The sequence below is a fragment of the Helianthus annuus genome, chromosome 11 (genome assembly GCF_002127325.2).
Source record: "Helianthus annuus cultivar XRQ/B chromosome 11, HanXRQr2.0-SUNRISE, whole genome shotgun sequence".
Classification (NCBI taxonomy): Eukaryota; Viridiplantae; Streptophyta; class Magnoliopsida; order Asterales; family Asteraceae; genus Helianthus; species Helianthus annuus.
The window spans coordinates 44,917,195-44,939,548 of record NC_035443.2 but is presented as its reverse complement, the minus strand read 5'-3'; the positions used below and the strand labels follow the sequence as shown (position 1 = coordinate 44,939,548).

General features: G+C 42.3%; 2 protein-coding genes and 1 non-coding gene across 3 annotated transcripts; 1 reads left to right on the top strand and 2 right to left on the bottom strand.

Moving 5' to 3' along the window:
• Window positions 1-828: 828 nt before the first annotated feature.
• On the bottom strand, window positions 829-3,151 carry LOC110890118. The gene is made up of 2 exons (XM_022137688.2): window positions 3,091-3,151; window positions 829-2,758 (listed from the first exon to the last, which is right to left on the bottom strand). The coding sequence occupies exon 2, from the start codon at window positions 2,754-2,756 to the stop codon at window positions 1,041-1,043; it is 1,716 nt and encodes a 571-aa protein (XP_021993380.1). The 5' UTR covers window positions 2,757-2,758; window positions 3,091-3,151; the 3' UTR covers window positions 829-1,040.
• Window positions 3,152-8,938: 5,787 nt separating this feature from the next.
• LOC118484564 lies at window positions 8,939-9,044 on the top strand. The gene has a single exon (XR_004873672.1). It is a non-coding gene; the product is annotated as a small nucleolar RNA R71 (small nucleolar RNA).
• Window positions 9,045-15,947: 6,903 nt separating this feature from the next.
• On the bottom strand, window positions 15,948-17,553 carry LOC110888130. The gene is made up of 2 exons (XM_022135670.1): window positions 16,239-17,553; window positions 15,948-16,108 (listed from the first exon to the last, which is right to left on the bottom strand). Exons 1-2 carry the CDS (start codon window positions 17,551-17,553, stop codon window positions 15,948-15,950), a joined length of 1,476 nt encoding a protein of 491 aa, XP_021991362.1.
• Window positions 17,554-22,354: the final 4,801 nt, after the last annotated feature.

Here is a 22,354-nt window from a genome sequence, read left to right as displayed (position 1 = left end):
CTCCTATAACGGGTCAAACATGAATGCAAATCAAAGGGGCTTAAAGGTTGTAACGTGGCTAGGTGTATGGGTAGGAAATGGAATATATATGAGTAGCGAAAATTCAACCCGGTCTTTTTATTACAACTACCAAAACAACTAACAAAGACATACTACTATATACAAAACAATGAAACCTTCTTCTTTTTTTTTTCTTTTCTTTCTCATTTTTTTTTTCTTTTCATTGTTTTTTTTTTTTTTTCAATCATAATACATTAACCATAACTATTTCAAACTAATAAACTACTAATTATATCACTAATGCTATAAGACCGGGTCAAATTTGGGTACATTTTCAAGTAAGTAGCTAGGGGAAACAAATGATAGGCTTTAGGCACAAAATTGGGCAACTAAATGACCAAACCCCCACCCCTCTCACTACCATGCTCATATATATAATTTATGAGGTCCAACCCCCCAAATCCCACACTCACTCACACAACCGACGAGGCTACCTAATGCCCTTATCCTTTCTACATTCATGTCTAACAAGGATTCAAATTGCATTCAAGCACAAGTTCTAACTCACCCCCACCCGTAGCCACTCTCATTAAAGATTATTTATATACATGTGTGGCTACAACTCTCACCAAGAATGAAAAGGGTAATAAGGGTTGCCGGTGCATTGACTTGGGGATAAATTAGGGCGACAAGATTTCATATTGTTTTGCTCGGCTTAAAATTTTTTCAAAAATCTTCGAAAAATTCCCCCCATCCCCACACTTGGGAAACATTGTCCCCAATGTATGGCTTTGGGAGGATTTGATCACATCCTCAATCAACATCCACAAAAAGCTTCTCATCTCAAACCCCAAATTTCTTTTTTTCTTTTTTTTTTTCATTTTATACTTTTTTTTTATGTTTTTCATTTTAAACACAACACCACCAACCAACCAAACCCGACAATCAATCATATGATCAATCACCACCCATCCTCCCACCATAATCAACATAAACCAACAAATATATACAAACTATACAAGAGAGAAAATACCACCTGATCAATAATAACGCGGTCCTGGGGGCCCAAAAATGGACGACATCATATCGCTCCATTCTCCAAACCCGAACGAGCCGCTACTGCTTCCCTCTTGTTGTTGTGGTCCCTCTTGCCTTCTTGGATCAAGCCACTGAGAATGGTGGAGTTGTGGCGTCGGATACGAAACGCTGCCATCATATGGTGGCAATGAGGCATAATCCACATGTTGTGGATCCTCAACCACCGGCCTCCCAGCATGCCAGTCCGCATGCATTCGCCTCATCTGATCATCGTGATATCGGTTATTCATTTCCACCTCCTGCGAATATGCGTGAGTCCGGTGCCATGATTCATTGCGGTCGAGGCTATGTTTAAGTGCCCGCTCAATACTAGCGCTATTCCGCGTGCCTTGATCAAATAACGACCTCTCCGGACCCGACCAAGTATCAAAGATGGCCGCCGGCGGGCGTTGGCTCTCGATCACCTCCTGCATTGAACCACTATAAGCCCACCCCGGCTCATATGGTTGCTGCGCATAGTCGTAAAATGTGCCACCATGACCACCATGAAAAGCCCCAAAACCAACATTTGCACCACCCGTTGGCTCGTCTGCGTAATCGTCATCCCCACTCGGAACTAACTCTTCATCACTCTCAGGTTCATCCGGTTCCCCCGGTAACAATTCCCTTGCCCCTAATTTCAACGCCCTCCACCGTTGACCCTCTGATTTCAGCTTGTGATAACGTTCAGACGAAGTGTATGTCCAAACGTTTCCCAACCTATCCAAAGTAAAAGGCAAATGCCTTTTCGTTAAACCGCGGTCTTCAGATGTGAGTGCCTTCTGCTGTTTCATTAAGCCCGTTATGATGCGGCAGTACGGGACAATGTCTCTCCCGTATTTGTTCCGACATATCCACAAATGGTGCATGATCAGGTAGCGGATTGGAAACCGTGGGGACCCGTGCATCAATGAGTACAGAACAGGTATCTCTGGAAACCTCACCTGTTCTTTATCCCCTCTCCTTGGGATGACATTAAGTAAACAGATCGTATGCAAGAGCTTGGCTTCTATCTTCAGATTTTTTCGGTATAACACGCCACCATACCTACCGGGCAAAAACAAATCAGCCAACATACTGTTCCATGTCACGTGCTTCTCGGGTTTGAGCAACAAGTCATCAAGCGTGGGAATCATGTATTCCCTAGCTGGAAGACTATCATATTTTCCCAACTTCTTCAAAGTATCAAATGACATTTCAACTGGTACCCCGTGTACCGTCCCAATCAACTTCATTTGTGATGGCCTATAGAAGTTTTCACACTTAAGTGTTGCCATCCACTCCTGAATTTCAGTCAAAAACAAATTGCTCTTATCCTTATCCCAACACTTGAGTGCTCCTTCCCAACCCAAAGCACGGAACTTGTCATACACCCCGAACTGGCCCAACTGAGGCTCATCAACATCTCTTTCACAGATGAATGCGGCCGCTTTATTCTTTAACTTGTTCATGCAATCGTTATACAAAGTTGGCTGCCAAATTTCGGGTTGGTCATCCAATGACCCCGAATTCCACACTGGTTTATCTCTTGGGTCTAACTGCATCTCTTCTTCTTCCTCGCTTTCGCTTTCACTAACCCTACCAAGATATTGCCTCTTCTTCGATGGCTGCTCCTTCTCCTTGCCTTTGCCTCTTGACGAGGATGAACTTGAACCCGGCTTTTCCTTTGTCCTTGCCATTCCTACACACATGAAGAAACAACAAAATAACACAAAATTAACATTCTCTTCACAAATCATCCCCACACTTGCTTGTTACTATGGTTGTAGATGTTAGTGAACCCAAAATGTATCAAGGATTTTCAAAAAAATTGGGCATGATGTCTCTACAATGTAGAACATCCCAAAAGTTCACTACTTTAACCAAAATTCCTACATCTACAACCATCAATCATGTTCAATAACAATTTCATACTCATATCCTAGCAACAAGCAAGTGGGCAAGAACATATAACCTAAATCACCTTGTTTTTCACAATGCATCTTCATAATATAGTAGAATAAATGTTCATACCTTGTTTCAAGACGAGAGGATGCTTGTGAAACTAAAAATCCCAAAACCCCCAAATTATCTCAATCTAGGGTTTCAAACTTCGACCACAAAACCGCGTTTTCTCTGGAATTTCTCCTCACAATCACGAAGTTTGGGAAAAATTAGTCGATTTAGACCAAAATTCCACTTGATTTGGGCAAGTATTGAGGATTTGATGAAGAGAAGAAGGTGGAAGAAGACTATGGAGTTTGTGGGTTCTTTGGAGAAGAAGAGGTGGAAAGGTGAGAAGAGAATGAGTGGTTAGGGTATAATGCACGTGACTATGATTGTTTATTTTCGGTTTTTGTTTTTTTTTTTTTTTTTTATACGTATGTAGAACCCCAATCGACGGACACCCATTTGCTGCGCACCGTAATTTACGGTCTCACCGTAAATTACGGTGAGACCTGGATGTCAAAAATGCACCGTAATTCAGGTTGTTTCCACCGTAAACCCCAACCAATTTTTTTTCCACCGTAAATTACGGCACTACCGTAATTTACGGTAAACTTCAGGCTTCAACTTTCACCGTAACACAGGGGGTTTTCACCATAAAATTCCAAAAATTTTCAACAACCACCGTAAATTACGGCTCCACCGTAATTTACGGTGGACACTGGGCATCCATTCTTTTGATAAAACTTGAAATTTATGTGACCAAATTTTTAGATTTTTTAAATTTTTCGATTTTTTTTTTTTTTTTTTTTATGTTTTTTTTTTTTTTTAATTTTTTCAAAAACTTGGAAAAATCACCCTACCCCCTCAAAAAATCCCGTGTTGTCCTCAACACGATGTAAGAGCAATTCGCGACCCGAACTTCCCCACACTTGTTTCGAACACGGACTTTAAGGAACTATGGCAATTATGCAACTATACAAACAAAACAAAACAAAACTACTATGTACACTATCACCAAACCTGGGCCTCTTACGATTGTTCCTCCTCAACCGGGCGTAGGATGTAACCCGCTTTGTCAAGCTCCAAGTTGTTGATGTCATTGCCATCCAAATACGGCTTTAACCGGTGACCGTTCACCGTTTGTTGTTTCAATGTTCGCTCGTCTTGAATGTCAACATCTCCGAACCTTCCCACTCGTCGGACAACATAAGGGCCCATCCACTTGCTCTTTAATTTCCCCGCGAACATTTTCAACCTTGAATTGTATAACCACACTTTTTGACCCACTTCAAAGTTCTTCTTCTTTATCTTCGCATCATGAACCTTTTTCAATTTGTCTTTGTATGCGGATGCACACTCATACGCTTGGTCCCTTATCTCTTCAATTTCATTCAGTTGAAGCTTCCTCGCCCGACCCGCTTCATCATAGTCCGCATTCACTGTTTTAATTGCCCAATATGCCCTATGTGCCAACTCCATAGGCAAATGACATCCTTTCCCGTAAACCATTCGATACGGAGTAGTATCAAGTGGGGTTTTGAAAGCCGTGCGATATGCCCACAATGCATCATCAAGCTTGCTTGACCAATCTTTCCTATCCGTTCTAACCGTTTTCATTAGAATTTCTTTGATTTGCCGGTTAGATACCTCCACTTGACCACTCGTTTGTGGGTGGTACGGTGTAGCCACACGATGATTCACACTATATCTCTTCAACAACTTTCCAAAATTGAAATTTTTGAAATGTGAACCACCATCACTTATTATCACCCGAGGTACACCGAAACGAGAAAAAATGTTGGATTGCACAAACTTACATACAACGGAATGATCGTTGGTCCTTGTGGCAATAGCTTCAATCCATTTCGACACATAATCAACCGCAACCAATATGTATAAAAACCCATTTGAGTTTGGGAAAGGACCCATGAAGTCTATTCCCCAAACATCAAATACCTCCACTACCAAAATTGGTTGCAACGGCATTTCATCACGTTTCGAAATGCTTCCCATTCTTTGACAATTGATGCAATTTCGGGCATATTCACGAGCATCCTTGAAAATCGTGGGCCAATAAAACCCACTCGATAACACCCGATAGCCTGTCTTATTCCCACTAAAATGGCCCCCACATGCGGATGAATGAGCATGGGTCAATATCTCTAAAACTTCAGTTTCGGGAACACATCTTCTTATCACTTGATCAGCCCCGATTTTGAACAAGTCGGGTTCGTCCCATATATATTGCTTCACTTGACTAGAAAACTGTTGTCGTCTCTTCTTAGTCCAATGAGTTGGAATCGCACCCTTGGCCAAATAGTTAACATAATGAGCATACCAAGGGGCCACATAAGTAGAAACGGCCAACAATTGTTCATCGGGGAACCGTTCATTGATTTCACTTGCATCATCTACACCTTCCAACGGGATTCGGGACAAATGATCCGCGACAACATTCTCACATCCCTTCTTGTCTCGGATCTCTAGATCAAATTCTTGCAACAATAAAACCCACCGAATCAAACGCGGCTTCGCATCCTTTTTCTCCATTAAATACCGAACCGCACTATGATCGGAATAAACTACTACCTTGCTTCCCCAAATATACGAGCGAAACTTATCCAAAGCGTACACCACCGCTAATAATTCTTTCTCGGTTGTGGTGTAATTAAGTTGCGCTTCGGATAAAGTTTTGCTTGCATAGTAGATAACCACCGGCTTCTTGTCAACCCGTTGACCCAAAACTGCACCAATAGTGGTATCGCTGGCATCACACATTATCTCGAACGGCTTTGACCAATCAGGTGGTTGCAAGATAGGCGCCTTGACCAAATGTTCCTTCAAAACAGTAAACGCTTGCATACATTCATTAGTAAAGTCAAACGGGACATCTTTTAATAACAAATTGCATAAGGGTTTGGTGATAACACTAAAACCCTTAATGAAACGTCGATAAAAACCCGCGTGTCCCAAGAATGACCGTACACCCTTAACATTTTTAGGAGGTGGCAATGATGAAATTACCCGTATCTTTGCCTTATCTACCTCCATCCCCCTTTCCGAAATCACGTGTCCCAACACAATGCCCTCTTGCACCATGAAGTGACTTTTCTCCCAACTTAGCACCAAATTTTTCTCAACGCACCTTTTTAAAACCTTTTCCAATTCGTTGAGACAAGCATCAAAAGTGGTGCCAAAAATGGAAAAATCATCCATGAACACTTCAAGCGACTCTCCAACCATGTCCGAGAAAATACTCATCATACATCGTTGAAAAGTTGCCGGAGCATTACACAACCCAAACGGCATTCGCCTAAAGGCAAAAGTGCCGTATGGGCATGTGAAGGTGGTCTTGTGTTGGTCATCCGGGTGTATGGCAATTTGATTATAACCCGAGTACCCATCTAAGAAGCAATAATATTTCTGACCCGACAATTTTTCAATAATTTGGTCAATAAAAGGTAACGGGAAATGGTCCTTAGAAGTGGCGGCATTCAGTTTTCGGTAGTCAATACACACCCGCCATCCGGTAACCGGTCGGGTGGCAATTTGTTCACCACTTTCGTCCTTGACTACTTGAATGCCGGCCTTCTTAGGCACAACTTGGGTGGGACTCACCCAAGCACTATCCGAAATCGGATAGATGATTCCCGCATCCAACCATTTAATTACCTCCTTTTTTACTACCTCCCTTAGGTTCGGGTTCAACCGCCTTTGAGCTTCTCGTGTCGGTTTGGCATCTTCGGTTGTGATAATCTTGTGCATGACGATGGATGGACTAATTCCTTTGAGATCGGCAATCGTCCATCCAATAGCACCCTTGTTCGCTTTTAACACCTCCATCAAGGCTTGCTCTTGTGCCACTTCCAAATTAGAGGCAATAATGACCGGCAAAGTGTCATTATCCCCTAAAAATACATACTTCAAGTGGCCCGGCAAATCCTTGAGCTCTAACTTTGGTGGTTCCTCCAACGATGGTTTTGTACCCGAATCGATTTCCACCGGTAGACCCTCGAATTGATGAGTCCATGGTGGTCTACCTTCTTTCATCGCCATCACATCTTGTGCCTCCTCTTCAACCCGTAGTGCATAAGCATGTACCTGTTCAGAAAAGTCACACAGGCAAATATCCAAACCATCCTCCTCATACTCGTGCGGGTTGCATCCATCTACTATGTCTGCCATAAAACACTCATCCACACCATTAGCATTAGAATTGTTAGTGAAAACATTCAAACGCATTTTTCGATTTCCGAATGCCATATCAACCGTACCAAATCTACAATCGATAATAGCATGTGCGGTGCTTAAAAATGGCCGACCCAAAATAATGTTTTGTTGTTGTTTAGGGTCCGCCGATGAGTAGTCCAAAACTAAGAAGTCCACCGGGTAGTAAAACTCATCAATTTTAACAATAACATTTTGAACCATAGCCCGGGGCAACTTATGAGACAAATCGGCCAAAACAACCGTCGTCTCCACCCGTGCTAATGGACCAAAGTCATATTGGTCGTATAATCCCCCCGGTAAAATGCTAACTCCGGCTCCGAGATCTAGCAACGCCTTAGCCATTTGAAAATTACCAACTTGTACATTAATCAATGGCGTGCCCGGATCTTGGAGCTTAGGAGGTAGCTCCCCATTCAACACCGCGCTCACTTGCCCGGTCAAATCTACCCGCTTAGGCACTTTTTTCTTGTTTTGCCTCTTTTGTGTGCATAATTCTTTTAAAAATTTTGCATAAGCGGGAACTTGTTTTATTGCATCAAGAAGTGGGAGATTTATTTTAACTTGTTTGAACATATCCCACATTTCCTCTTTTTGAGGACCCCTTGACACAATAACATTTTTCTTTCCCGGGTCAAGTAAAGCCGATGGGAATGGAACTTCACTCGGTTCACCCTCTATTTTTTCATTCTTTTCATTTTTACTTTTTTCACTTTCACCCAACCCCGGTTTTTTAATAGTTGTTTCTTGTGGTTTAACCGGTGCAATGTCATCATCACTTTCCATTCCCGTGATGTCCTCAACCACCCCCTCGACCAATTCGGGTGACAAATTGGCCTTAAACTCTTTCCCACTTCTTAACACACTAACATGGTTAATATTAACATTACCTCGTGACGAACCGTGTGAAGGGTTTACCTTTGTGTCGCTTGGAAGTTGACCCTTACCTTTCTTTAGTTCCGCCACATCGGTTGCTAATTGCCCCATTTGAGTCGTTAGTGACTGGATGCTTTTATCGCGAACCTCATCTTTTTGCATCCGCACTTCATCAAGTTGATTCCGCTTTTGCATTTCCAATTGCATGCTTTTAAGCATCTCCATCACCTCGTTTCCACCCGAAGATCCCCTTTGCTCTTGACCCGTTTGGTATTGTTTTTGATACCCTTGGTTATTTCCGCCCCGGTACCCACCTTGGTTATTATAAGATGGCCGTGAACCAAAATTACCTTGGCTACCTTGAAAATTTGGGTTCGCTTGATTTGACGGGTTCCCATATCTAAAGTTCGGGTGATTCCTCAACCCGGGGTGGTAGGTATTAGAATTCATGTTGTTGTAGTTCCTACCACCTCCTCCTTGGCCTTGACCTTGGATCGCATGAACTTCCTCATATTGCCCTTCCAACATCTCTTGGCAATTTTCAGCCGCATGACCTATTTCATTACACAAAGCACAAACATCATAAATTTGGTTAGTGGTTTGAACATTACCATCATCTATGGCGTGCACTTGCGGTCGGTTAGTTGTCGGTCGGGCTCTCCTCGAAGCTTGAGCTTTCCTTTTTGATGTAGTCGCCATACTCTCCAAAAACTCCCAATCTTCATTCTCATAATTCGTTCCAAATGTCCCTCCGGTGATAGACATTAAATCCCGTGCATCTTCGGCGCTTAACCCCTCATGAAAAGCGTTCATTAACTCCCATAACTCAATCCCATGATGAGGGCAGTTTTTAATCATCATGTTAAAACGCTCGAACGCCTCATGGAACATCTCACCGTGTTGTTGTTGAAAGCTTCTCAACCCCTTCCGCGCATCATTAGTCTTTTGGGCGGTGTAGAATTCATCCAAAAAGGTTTGTTGCATCTCCCCCCATGTATAAATTGATGCTGAAGGTAGTGTATAGAACCATTTCTTAGCTTTCTCTTCCAACGAAAACTGAAATAAGACTAACTTGACTTCATCGGCCGAAAAACCTTGACTCCCAAAAGTGTTGCAAATTGAGTCATAGGCCTCTAGATGAAAGTACGGCTCCTCCGTTGCTAACCCTTTATACTTCGGTAAACTTTGCAACGAGTTCGTTCTTACTTCAAAAGTTCTCCCTTGGTTGTTATGAGGGATAACCACCGGTGAGGGGTTTTGAGTAATGATTGGCCTGAAATGTGCCTATATTCCCCTTGCTTGTTCTCTAAGATGTCTTCGTGGCACACCATACCTACCTCTCGGAATAATCGGCCCATTCGGTCTTGGTACTTGCCCTTGTGGTGCGATCGGTTGTTGAAACTGTTGTGGTCGCATCGGTGGGCGCTGAGGCGGTCTTTGAAATGGTTGTTGGTGTACATGTTGTGGCCGGACCTGTTGCAATGGAATCGGTTGTGGCATTGGTGGCCCTTGTGGTCTTGGCCGAATGTGTTGTGGTATAAGTTGTTGATGTTGAATTCCACCAACACTCGCCATCCCTTGAGATTGACTCTGAACATACCCAAAATCCCCTTGATCACCATAATCTCCATAACCATACCCATCATCTTCATACCCCTCAAAGTCTTCAAATCCTTCATCATACCCATCTCCTTGAATTCCCGATGATTGCCCAAATGGAATAGTCGAGTATTGGAAACCCGATTGATTTGGTGGTCGATACGGTGTAGCATGGACAATAGACGAAATTGGTGCCATAGTATGGCCCGAATATGATGGACCCGCACCCGGGAAAAAATGGGATAATGGTGGTATAGTAGTGGAAGGGTTAAAGGTGACGGTTGGTTCTTCTTGGGTAGTAATGGGTTGTGTGGTGTTAGTTGGTGTAACCTGTTGAGGTATGGTGGGTTCGGTAGTATTTGGTGGAATGGTAGTGTTAGGTGAAGGTTGAGTGGATGTTGGTATGAATGATGAGGTAAATTCACCCGTAGTGGGTGGTGGTGGTGGTGGATCCATGTATCGAATTGGTGTAACTGGTGTTGTTGGTGAACTATTGATTGTATTTTCCCTTAGCAAAATTCTGTTTGCTCGCAAAGTTCGCTCAATTTCCGGATCAAACGCCAATGGTGATAGCTTGTGAGAGCTCCTAGTACGCATGCACCTCAAGTACCTGCACACTAAACACAACCAGCGTAAACCCGAAAATAACAAACAAAACTATGAAATTAACACACGTTGCGCACTACTCCCCGGCAACGGCGCCAAAATTTGACGTGATTGTCGTGGGTCACGCAAATTTAATCCCTAAACAACTGTAGTTAGCGGTAGTAGGGTATCGAACTCAGGGAGTATGTGGAAAATGTGTTGATTGTGTAGCTTTGTATTTATACTAAAATTAACTAAATTGCTGAAAATTAAAATTCAAGATTGTGGAATGTTGTTTTGGAAAACTAAATTAAAAACTAATTCAAATCAAAGTAGGTTGTAAACAATCAGGAGAGAACAATGATCATCCTAGGTTTCAGTTTCGTTAAACAATTGTGTGCAATTTCACTAGAAAGAGTTACATAGACATAACTCGTGTATGTGTGATTGAAGTGATAAAAGGGAACAAAGTACTCGGATTAGATAATGCGAGGTTGTTTCCCGATGACCTGTTAACCAATAACCAACCCTAACCCTTCCCGTGATATCTCGGTTGCCAACGGCACCAAGAACGTACGATCGAGACTAGAAATTGTGATATAGATTAACACTCTACAATCAATCAAACATACACCATGACATTCAAGCAATGCAAGATATCATTCTAGAAATGCAGAAAATTAACACACAAAAGTCTTAGAAACATTCACCTAGGACGATCACCGAAGAGTTTAGCCGGACATGGCTCGGTGAATCATCATCAACATTAATCTAGTGTTCATACGAATTAAAAACACAAACCGAATGTTTAGAATCGTTCACAAACCAAGCAAGTACTCCAAATTCGCTCCCAAAGTCTCCAAGAACCGTCAATGATGAGATAATACCAAAAGACACACCAAAAACGAGTATATTGTGGCAGTTACACTTTTCACGTTCAGGCACCACCGTAAATTACGGCTCCACCGTAATTTACGGTGGTCATCAAAATGTTACGGTGGATCAAGCCTGATTTACGGTGCAAGATAAATGGGAAAATGGGTCACCGTAAATTACGGTAGTACCGTAATTTACGGTACCAAGCTATCTTCACTTCTTTGTTTTGTCTTGTGTTCTTCTCTCGACCCGTTTTCACCAAAGCATCCATAAGCATCCATAAGCTTCCATAAGCTGCCTTTTATCCATCGCTTATCTCCTATTTTGCACCTGAAACATAAGCATCGTAGTTATCTAATTCAAGATAATTACACGGCTAAATAGAGGATTATTTCATGTTTTAACACACCTAAGGGTTGTCCAAAGGACCACCCGTCAGTCCCTCTCATAATCCTCTAAATTTTCTATATAAGCATCAACATGTGGGAGTCAATTGGATGTAATATTGAGCGAAACACTATAAGTTTTATAAAAGGTTGATGTGCAAGGGTGTAACCACTTCTTGAGGTTCCACGGTGTCGCTATATTGACCAGCCAGAATGATTGAAACAGTAGTAGGCACGAAAGACTATGACACCCCCCCCCCACAAAACGACAGATGGTAACCGTCTCCAAATACGTGTTTGTGTCAGTGTGTTCAAACCAGCAACAAACAATAGTTTTTGAATCATCGTTGTTTTTTCAGCCTAAAATAGACAAATAAACCAACCATCCCATGTCTCTGAATAAAATTAAGATAAGCTAAGAAATATCAAAGAATATGAGTTTTCAAAATTTAGTGGAAGCTGTAAACACTTACATTCCCACCACTTGTGGCACAAAAGTAGCTGTCGCGCTATCGTTATTGGCAGACTATGTGGATAGATGTTTGTCAGCTGTTGTGTTTGGAACGGACCAAACAAAAACTGGGTTTAGGGCATGCATTAGTTATTATGTTGGATTAACGGCGATAAAGATGATAAAAGTTTCTTGGCATAATCTGGGGCAATCCAATCTCAACACATTTAGCAACCTACAGAACGTTAAGGAAGCATATAAAACAAATTTTTTAGGCATAATTAGCAGCAATCTATATACATATCCCCTATATGCAGATAATATATATATATATATATATATAGACGCACATATTTATATATGCATATTAAGGGCAAATCAAACTCATACAATCCAACCTCAACACATTTAGTAACCTTGAGGATCAACGATGTCGCTATATTAACCAGCCAAAATGATTGAAATAGTTGCTGGCACGAAAGCGTATGACCCCCCCCCCCCCAATGACAGCTGGCAACCGTGGCCCAAGATGCGTTTGTGTAAATGTGTTCAAACCAGCAACAAACAATAGTTTTTGAATCATCGGTGCCTTTTCCTCCTAAAATATACAAATAAACCAATCAGCACATGTATCGGAATAAAATCAACAAACAAAAAACTAAGAAATAAAAAAGACTATGAGTTTTCAAAATTTAATGGAAGCTATAAAGACTTACATTCCCACCACCCGTGGCACATAAATAGCTGTTGCGTTGGCGTTACTGGCAGAATATGGGGATAGTTGGTCGTCGGAGGGCAGATGCATAATACTCAACGTGGTACGTATATAGCTGTTGTGTTTGGGACAGAACAAACAAAAAAAATGGGTTTAGGGTATGCATCAGTTATTATGTTGGATTAACAGCAATAAAGGCGATAAAAGTTTTTTGGTGGTCCAAAAAATTACGGTATGGCAAGTATTGTTTATTGTGTCTGATCTGATGTCGCCAAATTGTTAAACGTTTCTTTATAAACGATGTTTCTGGTATGGTTTTTCATGCTACCGTTGCCATCCCTAACGATGACAATCTTTAAACCTTCAGGTGTCGTAACCCTTGAAAGCGCGACATATAGCTGACCATGGCTAAACACAGGTCGGGGCAAATACAGACCAACGACTTTTAATGATTGGCCTTGACTTTTATTAATGGTCATTGCATAGCATGGTTTCACTGGGAACTGGCGTCTTTTCATAATAAATGGCCATTTTGATTTCGTGGATGAAAGGGTTATCCTCGGTATTAATGCAGTATCTCCACGATGACCCAGTAAGTATTCTAGCCTTGATAACAAATTTCCCAAGGTCTGTGATAATAAGGCGGGTGCCATTACATAATCCTTGTGGGGGGTTCACATTTCTTAAAAGCATGATAGGGAGGCCTTCTTTTAAATGCAAAGCGTGCGGTGGCATACCTGACAATGTCAAATAATTAAAGAATTTAACTGGACACATTTTTTTTGTCTTTAACTAATATTTTAGTGCCGGGGGGTGGGGGGTGGGGGGTGGGGGGTACCTGGGAATGTCAAAGAGTTTAGGAATTCAGACTGATAGAGTTGTTCCTGTTCTAATACATCCATGGATGCGCGACATATCTCATCAGAACTCTTGTAGGTCTTTGTGGTCCGCCTCAGTTGTGCAAACATGTAATCATTGATTTCGTCCGTGTCTATATTGCGCGGGGTTAGTATTGCTCTTTCACATAAAAAATCGTCATCGACCTGCCTTTCTGTAAACGACGGGAAGACAGCGTTAACAATAGATTCCACAGGAAGGCCACAACCATCTACGATGAACCTGGTGGGTATCTCGATCCAGGTTGGCTCATCTTCACCTTCTTTGGTCTTTGAAGGAACGATTCCATCGCCAATTTCTAACAACCATTTGTTGAAACGTTGCCTATCCATGTCTAGCACACCTGTTGAGGTGTATTCATTGACACGCATACTACGGTGGAGTCTGAAGAGTTTACAACTTTTCCACAGATACGATTTATTTATGCATGCCTGAACAACATCTTCTCTTTTTCCTTTTGGGATGACGGGAAGGATTTGTCTGAAATCACCACCAAGCAAAACAGGCATGCCACCAAACACGCGTTCCCTGTTTGCGTAGGCAGGAAACCCCAAGATATCTCTAAGTGTTTTATCAAGTGCTTTAGAAGCATATTTTTGCATCATTGGTGCTTCGTCCCAGATGATTAACCTTACCTCTTGTAACAGGTGTGCCAATTGGGTATTTTGTTTGATGGCACACATGCTATTGTGAAGTAATTCTAAAGGGATAGCGAAGCGGCTATGAGCTGTCCGACCACCGGGTAATAGAAGGGACGCGATACCTGATGTGCAGAGATAGGTAAAGTGAGTAAAAAATGGAGCTGCGTACGCGACCACATACATTATGTATCACGAGAATAGTAATACAACATTTCAAAATTATTTTTTTACCTGAAGATGCAACCGCAAGGGCAATCATGCCCATAGATCTTAAGCGTGACAGAATGGCTTTGTACAGGAACGTCTTGCCTGTCCCACCCGGACCATACACGAAATAGAACCCGCCTTTTCAGGTGGTAAAAGAATCAATGACTGTGTCGTATACGACCGTTTGTTCCGTGTTCAGTGATGCATATAATCGATCGTGTTCGTCTGTCAACTTTTTTTATTGTAACTCAACTCTTCCCTGATTAGACGATTATCCATCTTATCGAAGAGCGACGTATCCGGTTGGGGCATATCTGTGAAATCCGACAACGATTTTCCATTTTTCTCTAATAGTTCATTTAGTTCGATCAGGCAGTAGTTCTTAAGATGGTCGTCTGATAAATGTAACCCTGGGAACATGAAGAGCCTACGTTTCAGGTACAAAATATCATCAGATAGTATCTCCCAATTTTGTGCCCACATTTGCGCCGGGCGATTCACTTCGCAAAACAACAACATGGTAACAAACAATTCCCGTAGTTGGGAACCGGACGCCCATAATTTAGCCTCTGACAGGGCTTCATTCCACTCCTTGTCATCATTAAGCAAGCCATACGCATAGCAGGCTTCTTTGAACGTTGCATATACGACTCCGTCGACCGTTTTTATTTCTTCGAAACTTCGAGGCCCTCTCACAATTCCCAACAACATCCTTAGATAATACTTTGGCCCAGCTGCTGGATTGCAATACACAATCCGCCCAATGGTTGTCCGCTCCAACCGCGTTTTCCATACCTTGTTATCCTCTTTCCACACATACCTTGTTGGTATCTCGGCGTACGTTAACTCTCTTGCCGCTTCATCTCTGTTGTTTAGCGCAAACCATTGGGTGAACATTGTGTCTTGTATCCCGTCCCGGTTTAACAGGCCCGGCAAGCTGTCTGAATCACGTAACGTGAGCAGATGCTGATTCGGTGTATGGAACGTTAGTTTCATGACGGATGGGAATGAGTAATGTATAGGAAATGCAAGCATTCTCCACACAGCTTCACATGGCGATAAGTACCGGCAATCCAGATAGTTTTTAATCTCATCAACCTTAACAATCTGTTGTGTACGCTTTTCACCGTGATTGCCAATGTTTTCCTGAACAACCATTGTAGCCCTGTCTGGCCCCTTGTTTAAGTATTTAAACAGGTATTTTATCGCTCGGGACTGGTTGCACCATTCAACATTGATGTGCGATTCGTACTTTAAGAGGAGGTAGCGGTTGTATGGGACGACAAACCGGTTGTCAAGCTTCGTTTTACCCTTCTTAAAGAAGATCTTGGTATCTCGTCGGCGATAAACCGGGTAACCGTCTTCGTCAATTGTTGTTTCTCGGTAAAATGGTTTCGGAAAGTGTTTCATGCATTTTCCATCTGTTGTACACGGAGCACTGCGCGCATCATTCCCACATGGGCCGTGCAACATGTAATCTGTTACAGCCTTATAGCCGGATGGTCGTCAATTTCCGATGGGATCTCTGCAGAAATCAAATCATCTATACAAGCCGGCGTGCGAGACGCGGCAGAATGTTCAAGCCACAACAAAAGGTGCGCGTGCGGTAGGCCTCGTTTTTGAAACTCAATTGTATAAACAGCTGTATATAACCAAGGGAACAAAGATTGAAGTCAGCAAGGGGAAAAGGGGAAAACTAGAAAGTTAAAAAAGGTTAGTATTTGTGGGAGAATTGATAGCAAAAGAAAGAGGCGAGGCATTACAAACTTTACCTGCTTGGCAGCTGCCAAAGATTTGTTTCTTCATAATATCTTCAATCAAGGAGGTCAGCTTTAGCTTAAAAACACGTGATACAACATCTGCACAGTCATGAGACTTTTGTCCTGGTATGAGAGACACCATGTCTTCGATTTCAGGCCATTTTGGGTTAGCTGTAAACGTTACAAACAGGTCGGGGTTCCCAAAAGTACAGCACAGAGCCATGGTGTCTTGGTAATTTTGGATCATATATCTTGGACTGCCCGTAAAGGTTGCCGGTAAAACTATACGTTGCCCGATAGCCTCAGCATTTGTATCCCCACGCGTCACAGCGTCACAAACATTATGATAGAGCTCAACGCGCAGCTCATTTTGGTTATTCCTCATCCAGCACAACCTTTGTTCTTCGATAGCTGCGTATGAGTCAACTAAATACTGTTGGAATAAACGACCGCCTCTTAACAGGGTGGTGCCTTCGTTATTGCGATAATGGATTCTGTAGCAGTAGTGTTCCTGCATTGTGACACATTGTCGTTTAGTCGCCTGACGTCCGGTGTTGTCATGGTAGTGTATTCGTTCGTGGAACCCGGTCTCTCCGTACGGAAACAACAACGGATACTGCAAAGGCATGTAAAGCTGATGTAATTCTGATATGTGTTGAAGCGCGCCGTGCGTTGTGCTAACGATAACATCACGTGGTTCGGTGTTGTCCCCAAAGTCGTTTGTCATAAGAACAGCAACTTCAGACACATTAGGGCGGTTGTATTGTGGATTGTTTATTATTTGGCCAAGTAAGCGTAGTTGACAATTGTTGCTTTCATTTTGAGTGCACCAGTCGCGTGCCATGCGGAAGGCGGTAGCCAAAGGACTGTGGGTGTCTAACATTCTGATGAGGGATGCAACAATTGCTTCATCACATGTGTCGTGACAATGGGTCTGGCCAAACAAAGCAGTTATATGGTTTTTAACTTCGTTTTGCGTGTCGTAGAAATACAGCTGAGCATATCTGGGTTGCTCACCTTCAACTGGCAACATGGAGCCTATTCGATGGTAGTTCTGCCCACTTATTCGGAAGGTGTATAGGCTTCGACCACTGTTTATAGCATGATCAATCTTTCCCCCAAATGATGTGAAACAGAACATGCTATTGTAAACTCTAATATGTTCTCTGAATCTAAGTGTCTCCGGGTCGTTATAATCAAGTAATGATCTTAATGGTTCAGGCGGATCAAGAAGGCGAGCAAGCAAAACCTTGCCATCCTGGCAGCATGAAGAGAAAGTCGTCCCATCAGACGAATTTGTATTTTTATTCCTCTCTTCATACCACATGATCGCTGCACAATTATGGCACGTGAAGGTTGGACGGCCAAGGCTCTGGTACCTAACATGCGCACCTATGATATTTGTAACAGGCAAACTTAGCACAATGGACGATTTAGAGTAGCGTATCAAACAGCATAGTAAAGCCAGATGCAAAAGGGAGCAAAACGTGCATGGCAAGAAATAGGGTCGGAAAATACCTGTTGATGCAAACGCTGCCCTACGTGGGTGCGAACACGAATACCTGGTAACATATTAAAATATGGCAATGTTATTCCTACGTTGCATGATAGACGGGTCGAAGGATAGTCGGGTACAGGGCAGTGATGGTGGTTTACCTTCTGTTTTTTTAGGCCGAGAAGGGCGCAGGCGCGATGGGCCCGCTACGCTTTGGTGAGAATTCCGTGTAGTGCAGGAAATATTGTCTGAAAAAACGTAATAGTTACGGAAATGATAAAAGGATAGTAGTAAACATCATAGATAACGTTGCAGACCTTGGGCAGATACGGAGGGAGAATATGTTGTTAGTGGACATAAAACAGGCTGCATCTGCACTGCATCGCTCCGCATGGCGTTTTTACCTGTAACATATGTTTAAAAACAACTATTATGTAGGGCTCGTAGCGGGATGAGGGATAATGTAAGCGTGCAATCCAGAAAGTATGAATAGGCGTACTGCGCCCCAGAGGGACGTTCATGAGGAAATATGGGGACGACCTTTTATTGATTCTCTTGTGCACACTTTAGCGCCAGTACCAGTGGTCACTGTAACAGTTGGCGGTTGTATTTGAGTGCAACCTGCAAGAGGCACAAAACATGCAGATAGAATAAACGCAACATAGTAGGTAGAAAACGTATAAATAACTGACTAAGAAAGTAAATTCCAATCCATTGCGTGCGGCTTTACAGCAGCGGCATCAAAATTGGAGTGCCTAAACTGTTTACAGCCTAGTTAGAGTTGTAATTTGTGCGTGCACGCATGTCGGTAAGCGGACATTATGGCTAAAAGGTTCCGTTTTTACGAACAGTATAACTAACCTGCGTTGGGGTCAGCAGAGGAAGTAGTTGCATCTGTGGTAGTTAGGGTAGGCCCACAGTATGTCACGACCTTCCCACTAAGACCCACATAATTACGATTTTGTATATAGATAGAATGTTTGCTACCCACGATGCTAGCATCGTTGCAGCTGTTAATCAATGCAAGGCTAAAATATGTTTGTATCTTTCCATCAGACAACGTATGGGAACAACGACGGGCCTGTATCGAATTACTAACCACATCAGGAGCAGTAGGCCATAACCTGCAAACCTCGTCTTTTATGAGGGAACAGGAAGGGTTAGAATTTAGTATTTAAAACTCCATATGCGGGGTCGGGGGTAACACTGCAATTAAAAGTCTCATACCTCTGTTTGTTCCAGCCTGTTCAATCAGTTTTAGCCCACAAACGTATTGGATCAACCCGTTAGGCAAACCACGTGAATATGCATGAAAGGCGAAAGAGGCTTCGAGCATCACAAAGGGGCGCATAGCCAGCTGTATGTTGTATACAATGTTACATAATACATCGTCCAAAATGAAGCATTCATACATGTCCCCGCCGGGGGGGGGGGGGGTAAAACAAAGTAAGTTGCTGTCAAGGAAAAGGCACAGTATCTACGGCAAAATAATTCTTAAAGAATGCATGCTAAAGCGGGTTTAAATATTATATTTATTGTTGGCCACGCGCCTGTTTTTTTACCAAAATAACATATACAGGCACAGTCGGACAGAAAAGGTCGTATGTGGTTAGGTATTTGTGTAGCTCAAGTCATAATTTGCTTATTTCGTTGTTGTTTGTAATGCAGTCTTCTACGTAAGTGCTCACGAAGGTTGTATAGTGACACGGTCATCGCTTGTATATTTGCATTCATCTATATGATTTATTCAACATATTAGATAAAAATTCATGTAAGTCTTATACGATTCCAAAACTTATTTTACGTTGTTCATTGGTATTATTCTATTGGAGTATGCATGATTCCGAACAAACATTTATAGAACCCTTTTACAGTGATTGGAAGTTATATGTGACTTTAAAGATGTAACAAAAGGGTTGGGTAAACGTATTTGGAAGCGTATGTTCCGAGGTGGCATATTATGATCCTATTTGGACTATACCATCCCTTTTTAGGCGGAGTATCTTTATGCGATGTAAATATGTGGCTGAATTGTTTTAATAAATCCAGAGAGACTGGTAAGGCGGGAAAATTACATATATTGCACAATAGTAAAGCAGCACAGTTTTGGTGTGGGCACAAGTCATATATTTCGCCACATTATTTGAATCCATAAAAGAAAAAGTCACAAGAGCGCAAACACTTGAAGAAAATGAGAAATGACCACCGCCATATCAGCGAGAGCCCTTCTTAGCATCCCCACTATTGTCGACCACACCGGTAACATGCACACGATCAACGGACACCCCCTCATCATCGTCATCCGATTCTTCAAGGTAGCTGCAAAGAAAGATGGAAATGTATGTATTGGCGCAAAGTTCCAACATGTAAACATTCGAAACAGGGGACAATTGGCAGGTGTAACTTACAGCTTTCTAAGTTTGCGTCCAGTTCCGGGTGTCGGAGGCGGGAGGCTCGAACCACTCTTTGGGGAGTCAGATGGTATGGCACCCAAATCCGACGTGACACACTTAACGTTCCCATCTGTATCATCCAAACCAGGGCCGACAATCTTCGCACAATTGAAGCTCTCATATTCTCCATAACGGTAGTATGTGTGGCTCTTTATCTCAAAAGTGTGTTTTGTTCCAATAAGGGATTCGAGGGCGGAGGGTAGTATGGGAGCATCTATAGAAGTATCCTGCATACCAAATACAAACTAAAAAAGTTATCGTAGCAATTTCACATATGCTTCAAAACCATCTTGTAATGAGAAGTGCGCATACATTCAGCTGCTCCTCTACCAAGGATTTTGCGGTCCTCTTGACCAACTGCTCAGCAACTTCATCAAAGAGGGTGACAACGGTGCTCATCGTTCCATCAGTTACATCCGCTTGAATCCGAAACCTAGCAGGGTAAAGTAGATCAATAATAATGGTACTACGGGGACAAAATTGTTTGGTGGTGAAGGTAGAAGGGCACCAAATCACCCTGGACAATAAAGAATCATGGCATCATATCGGAAGGGGAACAAAGTCATGAAGTTGGGCATGAGATGTTGAAGTGTATACCTCGTCCTTGGATAGTCAACCTTCGATTTGCACGCCTTGCAAATGAAGTAACCGCCCTCTCTTGTTAGTCCCCTACGACATTGGCTCCCGGAACACGCGAAAAGATACCAGCTGTTCTTGGTTCTAATAGACGTAATCTCTACAACGTTCCGGAAAAGGATGGCCTACAACGAACAAAACACAAATAGGCACATGGACAGGTTGTGTCGGGGAGGGAAATCCCTATTTCCATACATTTGATAGATTAGGCAGTTCTGTTTAGCAGGGGATTAATAAAAAAATTAAGAACCCTAGATGTTTTTTTGGTTTTTTTTGTGATAAAAAGTTGAAGAAATGAGATTGGTATGAACCCAACGGTGGTGGGTCACGGTGGTGGTGGGGTGGCGCCGGTGGTAGCGGTGGTGGTAAATCTTGGAATTTAAAGCATACACTAATTATGTTCTTGTTTATTTTATACAGAATAATGGTTGTCTGCACATACTCTGGGCACTGGTCATTTTCTGATGTTTTAATCTAAGAATGGCGAAGATGGAATGATTTATTCATTAACTTATACTAACTTTTAAAAATGGTAAAAGATTTTTAAAAACAAAGCAGGATATGAGTGTTTATTAAATTACATTCAATAAAATCTAGTATGCATGAATGGTTTTAATGCAGAGTGTGTGTAGTAGTTTGATTTAATTTGTAACTTTAAACCAATCATTAGGGTGGTTTAAAGCTCATAAAGTCGATTAATCATTTCTTTTAGTTTCTTGGTAGCTGCCAAAGACAATTTTTTTTAGAAAAGGGTTTGAGGAGTGCGTTGGGTAAAGTACTGGTTTACTGGTTGAAGCGGTATAAGGGGAGAGACGAATGCAAACAGTCAGTTGGGATGAATACCTTTTTTTGGATTTGTCAGCACGAACTCTGTCCACAAGCTCTTGTAGGGTACCAACACTTACCACTTCCTCAGTGACTGGATCGCTAGCATCTCCAATAGGAACACAGCTGGGAAGCATAGTTTCATATTCAGCCAGAGCAATAAACGTATAAAAAATAGATAATTAAAGTGTGTGCGACAAAGGCTGTAACAGTACCTGACAGACGACTTAAAAGTTTGCAGTGCGGGAACCTCGGAGGAATCAATGAGCATAGTTGACGATGAACTGGACAAACCAAGGACACCTGCATTATCTTAAGTTAGGTGAAGTTTTTTTAAGTAGTACGCATCATAATTTACGCGTCGGAAAACAATCGTACCCAGGTAAAACTTTGCGCTCATGGAAGTCAGGATTAGACAATAGACAGCCAGGTTTTCGTCCTTCTTCTTAATCATAACATCACCGAGATCACCCCACAGCGTCACTCTAACCCGGCGATTGCTGTGAGAATTTTAAAAAGGTCAAAAATTTAAAGGGTTAGGTTAGGGAAAAACAAAGAACAAACAGGCAATAAGGATTAGGTACCTACCGTTCGTTGGTTAGATTGAACTCAACTGCGCGAGCACCCGATGATTTCACAGACTGCGGCCCCACCTCAGTAACATATCCGATAACATCTGCAGTGCAACGAAAATTAGTCTGAATTATAAATATGTCCAA

Bases quoted from the DNA above. Each gene is read 5' to 3' on its own strand.
- LOC110890118 (XM_022137688.2), bottom strand. From the start codon at position 2,756: ATGGCAAGGACAAAGGAAAAGCCGGGTTCAAGTTCATCCTCGTCAAGA.
- LOC110888130 (XM_022135670.1), bottom strand. From the start codon at position 17,553: ATGTGGTATGAAGAGAGGAATAAAAATACAAATTCGTCTGATGGGACG. The intron at 16,109-16,238 runs GTAAAGTTTGTA...GGTTATATACAG, and splicing joins CTTTGGCAGCTGCCAAGCAG to CTGTTTATACAATTGAGTTT.